General features: G+C 37.5%; 1 protein-coding gene across 1 annotated transcript in view; it reads left to right on the top strand.

Moving 5' to 3' along the window:
- Nucleotides 1–17,917, top strand: part of CUBN (cubilin) — a 183,301-nt gene that overhangs the window by 143,653 nt on the left and 21,731 nt on the right. The window contains exons 48-56 of the mRNA XM_042817375.1: nt 211–392; nt 1,625–1,796; nt 2,639–2,845; nt 5,285–5,434; nt 6,297–6,418; nt 8,195–8,420; nt 10,384–10,571; nt 12,804–12,960; nt 14,312–14,461. Of these exons, the coding sequence (XP_042673309.1) occupies nt 211–392; nt 1,625–1,796; nt 2,639–2,845; nt 5,285–5,434; nt 6,297–6,418; nt 8,195–8,420; nt 10,384–10,571; nt 12,804–12,960; nt 14,312–14,461 (1,554 nt within the window). The remainder of the gene's footprint in view (nt 1–210; nt 393–1,624; nt 1,797–2,638; nt 2,846–5,284; nt 5,435–6,296; nt 6,419–8,194; nt 8,421–10,383; nt 10,572–12,803; nt 12,961–14,311; nt 14,462–17,917) is intronic.

Below are 17,917 nucleotides of genomic sequence, written 5' to 3'. Positions count from 1 at the left end.
TTAATAATTAGAGTTGCTATGGCCTATTAACATTCAGCTGCTTTTATGGATGAATAAGAACTGAGGAACTCAGCTGTTAGACAAATGTATAAAGAGAATAGGCATAACAAATCAAGCTTTCAGGATCTCTATTTCTTGCATTATTGATGGGAACATTTTTTTTCCTTTTAACTCTATGAACAATGTCCCAATATTATCTGGGTATTTCAGAATGTGGTGGGGATTTTTCTGCCCCTGTTGGAACGTTTACTTCACCAAACTATCCCAACCCATACCCACATAATCGAGTGTGTGAATGGAGGATCACAGTAGAAGAAGGCCGACGTGTCATCCTAACCATTAATGATATGAGAACTGAAGAACACTGGAGGTGCTCATCAGATTATGTGGCTGTGAGTATTGCGTGTGAAGATGGAATACAGAACTTAATACAGCTGAAAGGTCATTTATGTCTACATCTGATTTTAAGACAAATCACAGTTTAATCCAGAGGAAACAGATAAATGAAAGTTAGCTCTGCTGGGTCACATCTGCTAATTTTAAAGTATGGACATTCTGGAATTCATGAGCCAGGCAGAGGGGCGGACTTGAAGAACCAGGCCTCAGTGTCATTACTTTAACAGTGGGTAGAGGTACCTCCAGCTCCCCTAGTCTCTTATGGATGTCCAGGTATGTTTGCTGCAGGATCTGCAAGGTTCTCACCATGCAGCACTAACATGGTCACATTACTCTCTGTCAGCATCTATCTCATCCCTAGCCTTTCTTCTCCAGCAAGGCAGAGTTCCCTACATATTACCTGTACCCTGAGCTCTGAGTATTCAGTTCCTCATTTGTTCAAGTTAGCAGTGCAGGGTTTAGTTTTACCATGATCAGAAGGGAGCTCATGTACAAATGTGAGGGAGTGAGGGAGCTTTTCCTGGTGATTTGTGGGTGATCTTCCCTTGTTTTCCTTTACGGGTCTTTAGACAGACCATAAGGAATGGCTTTTTATTGAATAATGAAGTAGTATCTTTTAAAGGAAAATCTGTCATGCTACTTGATGTGCCTTCAGCACTTATTCCAAATCTCAGTGGGAAATGTCTTTTCTACCTTGCTGAAATTGTACTAGAAAGAAAAAAATTAAGACCTAGGCTAAAGTCTGTGAAAGAAACTGTGCAAATTACATCTGAATCAGCAAAAAGTGAAATGTTTGCATTAATCAAAAATGCCCATCAGCACTGAATATTTTTTAGGACATTTTTTATAAAGATGACCTTTGTTTTAAAAAGAAATCAAATATGATCATTTGCAGTGAAATGAACATGATCGGTAGCTTTAGACTGAAGCTCTAAATATTTAATTAAAATATTGTTTTCTTTCCTAAACAAACCGTTCAAATTTTGAAACAGTTTGTGTTTGTTATGTTTGACTTTTGACAAAATAAGCAAGGAATTTTTGATGCTTTACTTCGAAGCCTTATCTACTCAAGTCAGTGGAAGTTTGTTCTGAGGTTTTCAGCAGATCTGGGAGCCAACCTGCTGTGAGAGACATCAATGAACTTTGTGTTAAAGAGGTGAAGCACTCTTGTATGGTACAGGAGATGCTCATAAGAATGTATCTCAGAAGAGTTATTTTGACCCAACAGGTTTACAATGGCCTCAGACAGAACTCTCCTCGTCTGGTCAAGCTGTGTGGTGAGGTAAACCCAGGCACTGAGGTGAAATCCTCTGGAAACACTATGAAAGTTGTTTTGGTGACAGATGTGTCCCGTGCAACCAGAGGCTTCAGTGTCTCATACACATCCAGTGAAGATTCAGGTAAGTTGTGTGTTTGAATTAAATGATTCATTTCATAACTAAATTGCTGGTGCATGACAAAAAAAATGAGTGAAGCAGCTAACAGATCTCTGATGCCTTTTTCTCTGCCTCATATTTCTGGATGGGTGTATATCATGTCTTTAATTAGTTGGAAGGACTTGGAAAAAATGGGGAATCTCTTGGAGTTATGGGCTTCAAATCAAAAGAACAACCTCTACTGGATCACAGTCCTTACTCTCACTACTCATTTATTGTTTTGTGTTTAGTCCTGTGTTAGAGATGATCTGAAGCAGGCCTATTCTATGAAGAAATCTAAAAGGCATACTGCTTAATCTACTTGAATAATTCAAGTGTTTCCTTATTACTCATGGGAGTAATTAATTTCCTGTAGCTTGTGAAAGAGTTCTGCTGACCTACTTTTGCAAGTGTAGCCTCCAGAGAGATGATTGGCAGACCTTTAGTACAAGAGCCTTAAGTCTTTCAAACTTCCCCCACATGTACATCCTACTCTAGCATGGATGTGCTGCTCTTGAGGGTATATTCCAGAAAAATATTCTCTTGAATTTAGAATTAGGGAATGGTTAGAAGCTGAGCAGTACTGAGTTGGAACTGTAATGAGATTTTTTTCACAAAGTTAGCTAATGCTTGTTGCATTGATGGTGCTGTTGAAATATGTTCATGCTGTGAGTAACAGTTCTTTCTTCACTTTACACATGTTTTAAAGATTTGCAAATAGCTTCCAAGGTAAGAATCCTCTTATGCTGGGCATTATGGACAGGGATGGGTGTTCTGTTTGTACAAGAATCACTACTATTTTAAAATAAATTATATTATTTCTGCAGTTTGTGGTGGAACTCTGATGGGAGATACAGGTGGGAATTTCTCTTCTCCTGGTTATGATGGTGTTAAGAATTACACAAGTAAACTGAACTGTGAATGGACCATTGAAAATCCCTCCCGCTACAACTCCTCCATATATATCTCTTTTGAGGATTTCCACTTGGAACATCACCAGGACTGCCAGTACGACTACTTAGAGTTACGTATAGGTTGGTATGTTCAGGAGAATGGATTAAGCTTATCAAGATTCTAGTTGTGCAACTATGTACCAAATCTTGTCCATGTATTCGCAGAGACTGACTGTTGTAGGGTCTGTCCATTTGAGAGAGTGTTCATATGCATGCCTCCCATGTTGCCTTTTAGACCAGTAGTGGGATTTCAATACCAGGGCAATGGATGTGTGGATCTCATCACTCTTTCAGGACAGAAAATTCAAAAATAGAGTATAAATCCTTGGATTATAAATTGTTCTGTGGTGTTTGCAATACATACAATATGAATTTCACCTCAGATCCCTTGGAAGAATGCAGTCAGAGAGAAGTCATAAAAAAATTATTTTGTCCACAGCCTATTCTCTTCTTGCTCTTAAGATATCCCAGGGACAGCAGAAGTGGATTAAAGAATGCTTTAATTATTCATAGGCTCTTGGCTATGTACTCCAGTTTGTAAACTGTAAGGTGATTTTCCAAAAGGAAATTAGTATTTCCTGTGATGCTTTATCACAAAATACAGACTTAAGCATTTAAAAAGAAAAACAGTAACGAAGTTATTACCCGTAATATCTCTTCATCTTTGGGTATGTTTAGTTATCCACAATAAAAAGCAACTGGAAATGTCATATGAAAATCACTAAGCTAATGCTAAATGTAGTATGAAAGCTCCAGCTGTCCTCTTCACTGAAAGGATAAATCTGTAAGTCCCAGTGAGAGCAGGTTCTAATTTACCAGGAAATTGTTCCTGAAAGGTTGGGGTCCGTGAGCAGGAATCTGTTACATGCTCTTTGAATTAATTTGAGTGAGATAACTTGGCTGCATTGCATCAGTTTCTCATGTGCAGAGCCAAAGCATGCACTGCTGCAAAGTCTAACAATTCCTTCCCACAATGCACTGAAACTGGGAAGTAATAAAAAAAAACTCTGAAAAATATATTACAAAATGTTTCTGATCTACTCATCAGTTTTTGCTAGCCTTGCTTTATTATGAACCATAGACCTCCAGGCAATACAAACAAACAAAATAAATAAATAAATAAATAAAAAGTCAGTCTTTTTTTTGCACTATACATTTTTGTGATCTAAATAGCAATTCCATTTAGCACATTCTATCCATATCCATACTAGTGGATCTTCAGTTTCCCAAGAGCAGTCTCTTGGGAAACTGCGCTAATTCTGCTCTGCATGCTGACAAGTAACTTTTAATAAGCCATGAGAAGCAGATGGGGCAGGATATCAGTAAATTCTGGTAGATGCTGAGTTTCCCAGCAGAGTAGATACGAATTTCTGGAAAATCCAGTTCAGCAGGAAGTCATCCAGCAACCCTAATGAAGCTGAGATGTTTGTGTGGAATTATTACAAGTTATCCATAAAAAAAAAAAAAAAAAAAAAAAAAAAAAGGAACAGTTTAGCCTGTGTAGTTGTCTTTTTAAAAAAATGTATATGACATCTTTTATCCTTGGGGTGCAAGGCATTTCCAGTGGTGGGCTGTGTCACTACATGTGACAGAAGGATGAAGCTACTCAGCCTTTGTTATCTGGAATAACCATGCTTGAGCTTTGAACAATGCCCACAGTTTCTTCTTTCTGCTCTCTTGACTTTGCAAGAACAGCCTGTCATTCTGCGTGGAGTTAGGAGATGCTATTGAATAGACAGTTTTAAGACCAACACACTGTTATTAGAAAAGCAGACTTAGGAATAGCATTATCTGGCTGTCTTGAGGTACACTATTACAGTTATTTCCTTCTCCTCAATGTATATCAGTAATAAACAGGAACAGATACTTCTACCACTATGATGGAATAAGAGCTTACAACAGCATGAGCAGAAGTGCTTCTGTCTCTGTCATGCTTTCCTTTGAGATTTTGATGATTTCAGCAAACATTGGTGTTTTTTTTTTTTTTTTGTTTTTGATTGCTATGCACAGAACAGTACATGGGAAAGAGATTCACACCATTAATACAGCAGTGATGGCTTGCTCTTGGAGCATATCCTTACACTGTAGAAAACTCAAAATCCCTGTTGACTTTAATGATGGATGCCATGAGTGCAAAGGCTCAATAGCCTTCCATGCAGTAAGGTCCTTGGGCTGTCTCTGCCCTTCATTTTGCCCCAAAACTTCTGTATACCTGTTGCTGATGAGTCATACAAAACAAAAGTGTGCAGGATGTCAGAGAAAGGAGAGAAGGATCTCAAGATATTAAAAGAATAATTAATATAGCTTTGAGGAGAACACTGTCAAAGAGATTTAGATCGTGTCAATGAGCCATAGCACTCTAAGTATATAACTTATAACAAATAATCAGATTGAACTGTTGTAGAATATACTTCATTTTTTCTAGTCAAAATAAAATAAAATGCATGTTTTCCCTATGTACTCCTTTATGTTTCTGTACCTGTTTCAGGATTCAAAAAGTGTATTTCTTTGTTTGCTCAGGGGATGCTGATGGAGATCTAATAGCCAGGCTCTGTGGTCAGGCCGCACCATCAGTGCCACTTGTGATAGCTGCCCACCAGGTTTGGGTACACTTTGTAAGTGATGAAAACACAGAAGATAAAGGATTCTTGGGCCACTACGTATTTGAAGGTAAATGACTTGACAGACTATTGCCTTTGCTAAGGAAAATGCCATTCATTTGGTGATACTGAAAATTCATACCATGGGATCAGCTCTCAAAGAGATCCTCAGAAGCTCTGTAATTTCTGCAACTATTTATATCCATTTGAAGCGAACATATGCTAGAAATTAGCTTTCAGATTTATTTTCTACTTCTTTGATCCCATTCCCTGAACCACATTTAGTTTTTGCAATGCACTGCAACACTTAGAACAGCTGTCTGCTCTTGGGAATAGGGGCATAACAGGCAATACCAGCCAAGTTTGACTCACTACAAATAGGCCTCCAGACTGCTAGCACGGCTGAGATGTGTTCTGCTTCTTGAACCCTTGCACTCGTTTTGAAATCGACTTAGAGCCATATCAGTGCAAATTATACCACTTTGCCATTTATGGCCCAGCACAGCTATTCTTTCTGTCACAGCTGAATTTAGCCTTGGGGGTTATCTAGACACACACACAACTTTTTGCTGGCCCAAGAATGGTACCAGTTTGCTTCCTAAGTCTGAGATAAACAAATGGAAGATAAGGCAGAAAAGGCATCTGTGAGTGTTAATTGCCGAAGGTTTTGCAGAGCTATACTAAGTGTCAGAATAAGTGTGAACTCTCAAGGTCATTCATCTGTTTACTCAGAGACAAATTAATTCAGTGTTAATTCAGTGACAAAGGTTTTAAAACTTGGGCTTTCCCAATAAATTATTCACCCATGCATGTGCCATCCAAAATCACCTGTATCAGTCTAATTATATTTTAGTACTACTTCAGGGTGAATAATATTCCAGTCACTTGCTTATAGTGTTCAGTGTATTGAAATATTACTTTCTTTTCTTCAGCCTGTGGTGGTATACAGTCAGACGAAAGGGGATTTATCTCAAGTCCTAATTACCCAGAGCCATATGGCAACCTGAATCACTGCTCCTGGCTGTTGGAAGCCCCTGAAGGTGAAACCATCACTGTGAGTAATAATGCCACGACTGTATGCCTGACTGGCAATGTGAAAAAGCACCCTCTGAATTTTGGAGATTTGAGATAATTTGGAAAATAAGAAATGTGGAGGAATGAAAAATTTCCCCCTCTGTTTTATTTATGGAAGAGTGTGAAACAACTAACTTAGGTTGTGCTTTTTGGAAAATAGATTTGTATCTATCTTGACCTCAAAGCCATAGTGCTGATTTGCCCTTCAAAACAATGCCTTTCTATCTGTAGGAATATAACTCCTTCTATTAGATGTGCGTGGATGTGCTCACTGTTGTGAGAATAAATGTGCTTTTGCACTTTTGCAGAAACGCTAGAAGACACTGGAAAGTTAGTTCTGCATCTTAATAGTTACTTAGAAGATAATACGTTACTGGTATAAATTCTGTCAGTGATGTACCCTAATATCTTAATACATGTAAATACCTCCTGCGGTGCTACCTCATACAGCCACACTGCTGAGACACCAATTTAAGTGCCTTTAAAGCAGTGTTAGACTTCACTCGCTGAACTTTTTGACTGATCCTTTGCAGAACAGCTCAAAATCGCAACATTTGAGGTCTAGGTCAGAAAAAAAATCTGAAAAACAATTTTGTCAAAATACATTGCAGATTTTCATGTGTAATGGCTTTAGCTATTTTCCTGTCATGTTTTCCTTGTTTACAACTACAAAGCATCAAAAAAAAGTGCAAACCCAGAGTCCTAATTATTTTGTTGCATGATATTTTGATAACTGACTACACGTTTGCTCATTTACAGCATGATTTTAGTAGAATGAAAAAGTTTAAATATCCACAAGTTTGTTTAAAGCAGAACTAATCTTAAATTTCAAAGGATGGAGTAGCCTTCTACTCAGTGAAGGCAGGCAGACCTTTTCTATTATATGCCACCATCTGGTAAAGTTCCAAACTTGAAAAATTTAAGCTAGATTTGTATTTGGTCTTTGCTCAGGCAGAGCTCTTTTAGAAATGAATAGATGTAAACAGTTACAGAAAGAATTTGTATGTATTTGCTAAACCTTTTCATCACAGAGATTCCAATTCTGGAAGTGGTAGAGGAAAAAACACGCACCTTATTGGCCAGGCAGCCATCAGCGCACCTCAGTACTGCAACATCAACAAATCAGGAATCTACTAGGTCAACAACCTATACATTAAACTGGAAATCCTTCCTGTGTGCATATCAATGCAAGGACAAACAGTTATCAGTGGGGGAGGGAGAAAGCAGCAATACATGCCTTTCCAGCCTAGTTTATTATGTGATGAGTTCAGACCCACAGGAACCAACCATGCAACTGTTTCTCTCAGACTTAATAGCAACTAGCATTATTTTTAGCAACTGCTAAGTGTTTTGATTCAAAGTAATAGGAGAAAAAAAGCCTTATCTTTCTGCTTATATAACTACTTATACTCCCATAATGAGAAGCTTTGAGAGCAGGAGAGCAGTTCAGTATTTGTATATATTTGAGACTGTTCTGAAGGACGTATTCAACTTCAAACATATGATTAAATCCAAATATTCCCTCTTTTGAACTTGTATGTTTCTGTTTCATTTCAGTCTTCATGATAAGTACCTGCTGTTACTTACAGCAGCAAGAGTCCAAGGAAAACTTACAGGAAAGCATAAAGGTGAAGTCTGTCTCAGACTTCTGAGCATAGCCCAGAACTGTTGTACTAGAATGGTCACAGGACCTGACTGGAATTGCACTAACTCTCTACCAGTGCTAAGTTCTGAACTTCGCTTTTGTCTGTTGCAGCTCAATTTTACAGCCTTCCATGTTGAAAATCATTCACTTTGTAAGTGGGACTCTGTTACTATCCTGAATGGTGGCACTCCTGGGTCTCCTGTCATAGGAAGGTACTGTGGAAACCAATCCCCTGGGATCATTCAGTCAGGCTCCAACAAGCTGCTGGTTATCTTTAACTCTGACCACTCAATTCAAGGAGGTGGGTTTTACGCAACATGGACAGCAGAATCTCTAGGTAAGAAAAAATTACTGTTTTTTTCTTAGTCTAGCACAGCAATACCTGATATCTACCCTGCACTTTTCAAGTGCAAGGTGAAACTGGATTCTTCCTCTTTAATTAAGTTTGTATCACAGAACAAAATAAATACCTGTCAACATCTTCAGAGTTCCTGAGAGAAGCTAGTATTAAAATAGTTTTAAGCTCGTGTTTATTAATCTCACACAATAAAAATAAAATCAATTTTGGAAAGATGTGCTTTTTAAGCTTCCTACTGGCAATTTCTTGATCCTGTAAATTGATCTCATGCTCATTATCCTTCCAGCAGTGGTATCTATTGTCAGCAACTGTGAGACATTGATTTCTCAAACATTATTTGTTTCACAATTTGATTTGGTTTAAGCATTTGAAACTGGAAAGAGATCAGTTTCAAAACAGAAGCAGGCAGAAATTCTTAAAGAGCACTTATGACTCAGCAGCCTTAAAACTTCTAACTTTAATGGAGATGTTGGTGTGCATGCAGGACTAAATTGGGACATTTTAAGAAGCTGTCTTCCCCCTGTGGAAGCTAACTGTTGAAAATATAATCTCTTTGAATATAAAAAATAATGAAGGTGATTCACCATCTGCTCACTGTCCAGGAGGAGGTGACTAACTGGAAGTCTAGATATGACAATTAGTGGCAGGGAAGAATTCAGTGCATCTTCCTGCCTCAGCACAGAGCACACAGTGCTTTCTCCAGCATCACCTCCAGCTGCAATCCTGGCTGCTGCTGATTAGCTTTCCATCAGTTAATGATCTAATGATCCACACAGGCAGTTAACGTGCCTGAGTTGAATGTTAGTGACTGCCTGATAAAGGGAGTGTATTCTTACACGTAGTAATAATTTGTGCTTGCGTGAGTATACACTGTGTAAGCAGGTTTTGACACTTTTCAGTCTTGTCACTGAGATTCCATCCACAAGGAAGGCCGGCCTTCACTGATACAATGGACACCAGTGCACACATGCTGTGTGCATAGTCAGTATTCTCTCTGTGAAGATTTCTTTTTTCTTTTGGATACCTTCTTTCCCTTCCTCAACTTTCTTCTCCTTTGTATACCAAGAAACTCTGGGTTTGCATTCTGAATGTATGAGCAAAACATGCCTTCAAATTCCTACCCCAAACACAATTGCCACGATCCAACACAGAAAAATTAATAATAAAATCTTCCTTTTAAAGCTAATATATATATAATTTTAATTGAGGACAAGTAAGATTCTTGGCAGTGTACCTGCAAGTGTGTTTTACATTAACCCAGCTTATTTTGTGTAAGAACATGAGATGCAGCAAAGCCATGATTAGCTATTTCCTTTTATAAACGAATCTGTTAACAATTCTTAAAGGCATGGTTTTTAGCCCTCTCCCTAATCTTACAGAGATACACAGGGCTGCCTGGGCTGGAGGAGATGTCACTGTTTTGCCCTGGGCGAATGGATATAGCCTGAGTAGATTCACATGGGAAACTGGAATATTTTCGTGATATGGGATGAGAAAAACAAGGGATCAGCATAGATTTAAGTTTTTCTTTCCCCAGAGTACTTCTCTAGATCGCTGTCAGTCATTATATGCATACCATGTTGTGCAGGAAGGAACTTGTGCAATTTTGGGAGAAACTCCTTATTAATTTATTTCTGATGTCTACTCTTTATGTAAGCAACATTCACTTCTCGTTGTCAGGGGCTCGTGACAGGGCCAGAGCAAAAGGATATCAAATGGCAAGGAGAGAGAACTTGTGAAGAAAGTGAAACACAAGGAGATAGCTTCTTGAGTGAAGTTACCTTCCTGCTGCAGGGCTGGGAGAAGGGAAATTAAGGAAAAGATGAATCTGGATGGGCAGTGGGGCTTCCCCTCTCTCAGCCTTGCAGCCACAGAAGCAAGCAGACATTCAGAGAACAGGAAATATTTTAGCATTTCTCTCACTTGTTTCTCATTTCTCTAGGATGTGGTGGGATCATTCATTCAGACAGTGGTATGATCAGATCTCCTCATTGGCCTCAAAACTTTCCCATGAACACCAGATGCACGTGGACCATCATTACGCATGAAAGCAAACACCTGGAGATGATCTTCCACAATAACTTCCAGATCCCATATAGTGATGGAAGCTGCCAGAGCAGTTTTGTGAAGGTAAAATGATTTCTCAGCTCAGCAGAGCAGCGCTTTAAGAAGTCACGATTCCAGAATTCTGTTTTACAGACGTGTTGTGGTTAAAATGTGAAGACTAAAAAAAAAAAAAAAGAGAGAAAATTTAAAGTGGAGTCCTTGTGCCAGTTCAGTCTATTTCCCATAAATTTTGAGAACTGTATATTTCTGATTTCAGCAGCATTTGAGGCTCCTCCTCCAGAAGGGTCCCCTCGCCTTGCCGCAGAAATGATAAATATGAGAAAAGTAATACGGCTTCAGAACCAGGAAATAATGAGAAAATGTTGTGAAATGAAAAGGCCTTTTGAATTATTCCAGTGAGTTTTAAAACAGCAATGTGACACAACACTTCTGCAAAACTTGTGAGCCATTTAAACCATACTAATCATTATTTTTCTTATTTCAAACTACAAAGATAGCATTCTTATCTTTCACAGGTTGTCAAGAGCCACTTGTTTTCAAAGCAGTAGAATGGAGAGGACATGCTTTGGATTTTTCACAGTGTCACTTTCTTTCTCAGGCATTTGGCACATGTTCAGTGTTTTTGCACACATTTTCTCTGCAGCAGTACAACTCCCACTTACAATAAAGGTCAAACATAATTTGACAACATGTAGGAAGTCTTGAGCAGCTTCACATCTGATCTACATCTAGAAACTTACAAGCTTCACTTGCACTCATTTCTAAAAGCTGGGGAAAAAAAAAATAATTTATTTTTTCATAACCTGCTCCACTGACTGATTACTTTTAGTTACATTTTAACTAATATAAAAAGCTTAATATTACTTAGTGAAGGTGCTTTAAATTTGCATATCCAAACTGTTCCAAATAACATGGGAAAAAAAACGTATCAATTGGAGATATTCTCCTAAGAGAAAAGCCTGAAATATTTGGTGGTTGTTCACCTTGAGTTCTATGAGTTATTTAAGTTATATGTCTGGATATGAAGAAGTGCTGAGCAGATGTAAGGTTCTCATGTTCATTCTGAGCTGAGCAGCCAAAAAGGAGGAATCCAAAATCAATAGTGACTGTGCAAAATCTTGGACAGGCCATGGTTTATTTATATTAATCCTTTGAGCATTCATTGCCCCTTGCCTCAAACACCTGGCCAGATGAATGAGGTTATTCGTATACCTACACTTACAGGCTAAACCTTGGCTAACCTTTTCTAGAATGGTTTCTTAGAGCAATCACAATTCCATATGGCTGTTCTTTATCCGGTCAGATTTATTTCAATTATGTTAATTAAAAACTGATTAATTATTTATTTATCTTATGGTCTTGGTATAAAATACAACTAAACTGGAAAATGCATATATTATTACAGTAAATCTGTTGCTTTTTTTTTCTTATAGAAGTGTTTGCCAAATAACATCTTGATTCAGGAAATGATTTAAGCACTAAGAAGCTTAAAATATTTATGCCTATGTTTCATTTTATTCATGTGCTGAAGTTCAGTGCTTAAAGTGTGAACATCAAATACATTTAAATAATTACTCAATGGAGGTTTCACTTAAATAACACTTTAAACATGCATATGATTCTTGAATGCATGGTTTGCTCAAACTCAAATTAGTTATTTGACACTGTTAAAGTTTTAAAAATGAATGTTTTTCTTTATATACTTTTGTGAATGATATTAATTTTAACCCTCTCCATCATTTAACACTAGCCATTGAACAAGCAAATGCAAAATAGCAAAAACTGGAAGAATTTTTATTAGCAAGACTGGATAGTAAGAATCCAGATTAATGCTATTGTTTCTGTTGAATTTTATTATGAATAATATAATTTTTGCATTTGATAATTTGTTGTATATACTGATATTCATACTGATAGAATGTATGGAGGTGAGTGAGCCAAGACAAAGTTGAGGTAAATGATGATGTGCATAAAATATTTTTCTCCAGTTCCCAGGACCTGAACTACATTTGCTGTGCTCTTTGTAAAGGGTTAGAGCAGATGACTTCCAGATGCCCTTCAGAAGTCCCTGGAACCAAAATTTTTCTGTGATTCACTCCTTGTCTTTTTGTCCCTACTGACTGTAAAGTGAACAGAGATGTTTAGCTCCAATGTAGACATCTAAGTTTTAGTGTGAGATGAATTCTACTTTAAGTCTACATGAAGAACAGTTGTATATGTAATTCCTTGTAATGGGTTTCCACAAGCTACTTGGACTGCAAAAACACTGAACTATTTCTAACCTGTGCTTGTCAGGTATGGCAAGGAAATCGTGAAGAAGAAGAAGCTTTGTTAGCTACAGGATGTGGAACTTCAGCTCCTGACCCTGTTATTTCTCCAAACAACATCATAACTACAGTTTTTCAGTCTCAGGATGCTCCTGGGCAAGGTTTCTCTGCATCTTTCATAAGCAGTAAGTGGCATTTAAGCCAGATGGCTGATTTAAACATTTATTTTGGGTTAGTTAATGTGTGTGTATCAAGGCATATCTCTATCCAGTGATGTGTAGAAGCTCCTACCCAGCTTTTGATCACAAGAACTCCCTTACTATATGCAATGGGAGCACTGTATGCTCCAGTTTTGGGACTCACCAATGGCCATTCTCATAAGCTGCTCTCAGAAGAGATGAATTCTCAAGATCTGCAATGGCTTTTGCTTTGCTTTGTTATATTTGCAGTTTACATGGCCACTGCTCTTAGGTGGGCCTCTCATTTTTGTTCCCCAGAGAATGTGTTTCATGGGGGCTAATCTTGCTGGAAGTGTAGAAGTTGGTACTCAATCACCATCAGCTGTTTGCAGCTTTTCTGTAGGATGCTACCAAAGGGAACCATTTTCCTTTCACTGGATTCAGATTAGAACAGTGAGAAATTAAGTGTTGGAAGGAAGACACTATTGAAGCATAAATAATTCTGAAATGAAATGGCTTTTCTTTTGCAATGTCTGAGCTAATCTTGTCAGTATCAACTAATAGGGAAGTATAGCCTCTTAAAGGAGAAAATCGCAGATTTCACAGGCCTGTTTCTAGTCTTATACCAGCAATTTACTGTGTTGTTCTTTTTTTTAAGCCTGTAGCTACGAGCTTAATATAAATAGTGATAATAATAATAAAACATAATAAAATAAAGCTAGAGGCTTAAAATAAAGAGGAGCCCCTAGCAGTATTTCAAAACCATTTCGATCAGAGTGAGCTCCATGAAAATGAACAGTTCTGTGTGCTTGAGAGGTTCTGAGCAGCAAACCTGTGTTGTCTGCATGTACTGCAAAACCACCCAGAGCTGGCCCTACTACAGGCTGGATCCCCCTGGCTGTCAGACATGAAGCATGGGTGCAACCACTTGGGCTAACACAGGCAGTTTCAGAAGAGGCTACATTGGTGATGTGCCCCAGTAACCATCCCAGCCCCCAGCCAATTCAGCCACACTTGTTTGTACAAAGGGATTTTGAAACGTGCGAGTTCTGTGTCCGTAAGAACAGTAGTGTTGTGTTATGGTCACTGGACTGAAGGGCAGCAGCCTGGTCTTATCCACAAGCTGCCAAGAAACTATGGGAGACTGTAGGCAGGAAGGCTCTGTTTCTCCAGAACACTTATGTATGCTTGTGTAAGACCTACTTTTCCCATCATAGTCTATACGATTCCCTGGCTTTTTTATCAGCCTCTTAAGGAGACATGAGGTCCTTCTATACATTATTAGTTTTGCTTCTGAAAAACTGAAATGATATTATTACCCAGATTTTAACCATGCTGTATTTATTTCTGTTTGCAGGATGTGGAATAAATTTTACCAGTCCTGCAGGTCGTATTGTCTCTCCTAACTACCCTAGTCAGTATGACAACAACTTGAACTGCAGTTATATCATAGATCGGGGGCCGCAGTCGCTGGTAATCCTAGAGTTTGAGACTTTCCACTTGGAAGGTAATTGGTTCTTTGTTATGTATATGTGAACCAGGAAACATAACTTCTTACTTGAAAACGTTCAAGTCCTTTGTCATGGAAAATCGCTGGTGGTTTAATTTCCATTCTGAAAATTATTTACAGGCAAACATTTACACAGAGACTTTACGTGGGTTCAGTTTTGTGTCAGTGAAGGCATCCAGAAGAGTGAAGACAGAGCTCACATGTATATTTTACAACACTGAAGCAGGGAATTTGCCAGATGGTTAGAGTACAAGAGAGATTGTGGCCAATTTGTATATTTGTTCCTGCCTTTTTTTTAACCATTCATTTTATGATCTTTTTGATCTTTGGCCAGCTGTTTTGCTTTCCAGTGTTTCTGTCTCCCTAACTGATAAAATTTATATAAATATACCTGAGTATAATACGAGGGTGTAAGAAATCTAAAAGTGAAATTAGGTGAAAGACAGCAGTAACTGAAATGCTATAAAAGTTGTTACTCTATACTTGACCATGAACAGAAGTCCCTCTTGAGATTTTTCAAGTCTGATACCATTAGTCAAGAAATAATAGGTATAATATCTGGCCTTACTGGTATGAATGGTCAAACTTTCCCAACTTTGACAGGAACAGGTTTTCATGGGTGGAAATGTTATGAAAATGTAGAATATGTCCAAATTATTCGAATGGCATCACATATTTTGAGGCAATCTTAATCTGATTCCCTTGAAGTCAACTTGACAGAGAAAATTTTGTGTAATTTGTTACTGAACTGACATGCATACTTTTTCTTCAAACCAAATCACTAAGTTAAGAAATAGATTCATTTAATTTTATTTTTAAGTTTTCAAACTGGCTTGGACCTAAAAAATATTAAAGATACTCTATTTCTTGCTGGGCAATTTGACCTTTTATTGTTGTAAGCTTCCTTAGGCCACATGAAATAGAAGTTTTAAGTCACGTGAAAGGAAAGAACTTTGGTTGCCAGCTAAAGGACAGCTGGTTATAACAGGGGAAGTATGGCACTTTCCATTGTAGTTATATGTTACTTATTAATTTTCTTCAGAATCTTTTAAGCAAGGAGAAAAAAAAAAAAAAACCAACATAGGAAAGAGAAATTGCATGAGTTTAAATGGAAAAGAATATTGAAGATGCCATCTTGCAAACTATCATGCAGAAGTGAATATGTATACAGCAGTCCCACTGAATCTGCTTAGCATGTGCCTCAGGGTTTTCAGTATGAACTCCCTCAGTTCTTTCACAAAGGCAGGACAATGTCTGGCAGCTTTTGTTAAAACCATTTCCAGTTATTCTGTGTGTATGGAATCATTGCACCTGCTGAGATTTTTGCTGAGTGTGGCCTTTAAAATTTTCACTATACTAGTACAGATGTTCTGGAGTGGAGTTTTAAAGTTTAGTTGCATTTCCAGTTGTTTTAATTTACTGCCTACTTGACCTTTGATAAGAAAACCAATATCCAATTGTTTTTATTTTATTTTATTTGTTATGGTTGTTTAGTAATGGAATTATTTTATCCATCTAAAATAATGCCTGTAAGGCATTCATAGCTCATTGACTTAACTGGCTGAGATATTGTTTCAGACAATTAGAAGGCAGGAGGTAATTGGCCATAGTGCAGTGACAGATTGAATGACTTCATGGTTTAGTCACAGATTTCTGCTGTAGAGTGGTTATATTTTCAGTTACAGTGAGGGGCCTGTTCTCATTTAAAAGAATGACTCTAAATGAGGCCACTAACCTGCAGCAGTGATACTGTGACAGTATCTGGGACCTAATGAACGTGACGTGCATGTGTTTGAATCTATATTAAATACTAAATATAGCAAGTAATAACTTGGAATGAAAGAGAACTGGAGAAAACTGTATTTGCTGATTTTTGTGTTCAAAATGTAATCTAAATTGCCTACTTTTTGGTAGGCAGGAAATATATTTTTTTCTGACCTTGATATTTTGAAAATAGACATCAAGTTTAGATTTATCATTTAGATTTATCTTCTACAGCGAAATGCAAAAAATCATGCTTTAAACTCAAGGACAAATATGTTGTACAGGTGAATTGAATTTCCTTCTGAATGACTCTCTTAACCCACTGAGTATTCCAGGCAGCTGTAGAGAGTAGCTCATACAAGACATGTAAGATTTTTTCATCAAAACGTAAGCAGGATTAACCCTGTGAAATGAGTTTGACTCTCTAATTTCCTTGCAGCCTGAAAATGTCTTTTTGTACAGTCACAAAACCTCTCTTTCGATTTGCTACTCTGTGAAGCTGAACAGGTGGCTGTTTGCTTTTAAACTTCTTACATTTTTGTGTTTGGTTGTTTTACAAAACAAAGACAAAAACAAAACCAAATTGGAGTGAATTTGTTTTCTCAGTATCATGTCTGTAACAGCAATAATAATAATAATAATCTGTCCTTGAAATATCTTGAATCTGTCCTTACACCTTGGATCAAAGTCTACTCAAACCTCATGTATTAGAGTTAGGCATAAAATCTTATCTATACTTACTTGTATCTAGGAAATAATCACATTCTTCATCATCTTTATTCAGATGATCTTCCCTACAAATTCAGCTTCATTACAGGTAGTGTATTATTAAATGGCTGTGGTTCTCTTCTGTTAAAACATCCAGTATGAGTTCCAAATGTTGGAAAATTAGAAGAAATGGGCGTGGGCCTCCTGCTTTTAAAATTCTGTCATATTTATACTCTGTCCTCACAGTACGACTGCTTTCTGTTGTTACCATGTCAACATGAAAAATGCTTTAATAACCTATTATTCCCCCCTTCTTTTTTTAACGTGCAGCTGTAATCTTGCACTCTGAGACCGGGTCACAGCTTCATTGCAGTCTTCTCTATCTGCTTTTGCGGTTGTTAGTGGGTATTTCAGAAAATAGACATTTTGCAATAGATTGTTTTGAAAGAGGATATATATGAAAGACTTGTAATTGCTTGCTTTTCAAATAGTACCTTGTGCTAAGTATCTGGTTAACATATTGCACTGGAATATATACCTGTGTAATCTTTCTCCTGCATCATTAAATAGTATTTGTGTTACTACAAATCCCACATGCTACAGTTGTTAGTCAAGACCTCATTATTTTAAGTTTTGTGGATATTAAACAAAAGGGGTATATCTTGTCCTAATATGAAATGAAGCAGAATTTATGACTGTAATCAGAAAGATGGGAAAAACACATTGTTATTAGTGATAAAAAAAATAGGGGCCTACATGCAGTCAAGGTTTGTGGGCTAGTATTCCATCAAATAGATTATTTTATGCAGTGTACTGACACTGGTCTGAGGTTTTTACTGATAAATTCCTGCTAAATAGAAAGGAGAGAACACAAAGCTATATTTCAAAATGTAAGGACAACTGAATTACTTACCATGTGACCTTTGGAAACCAGCATCTGTCAGTGCTGTGAAGTACCAAGAGATGATAAATAGAGGAGAG

Source organism: Centrocercus urophasianus, unplaced genomic scaffold (assembly GCF_019232065.1).
Source record: "Centrocercus urophasianus isolate 14NV4802_14NV808 unplaced genomic scaffold, USGS_Curo_1.0 seq_16, whole genome shotgun sequence".
In the NCBI taxonomy this organism is placed as follows: Eukaryota; Metazoa; Chordata; class Aves; order Galliformes; family Phasianidae; genus Centrocercus; species Centrocercus urophasianus.
This window is presented reverse-complemented; position numbering and strand designations above follow the sequence as displayed.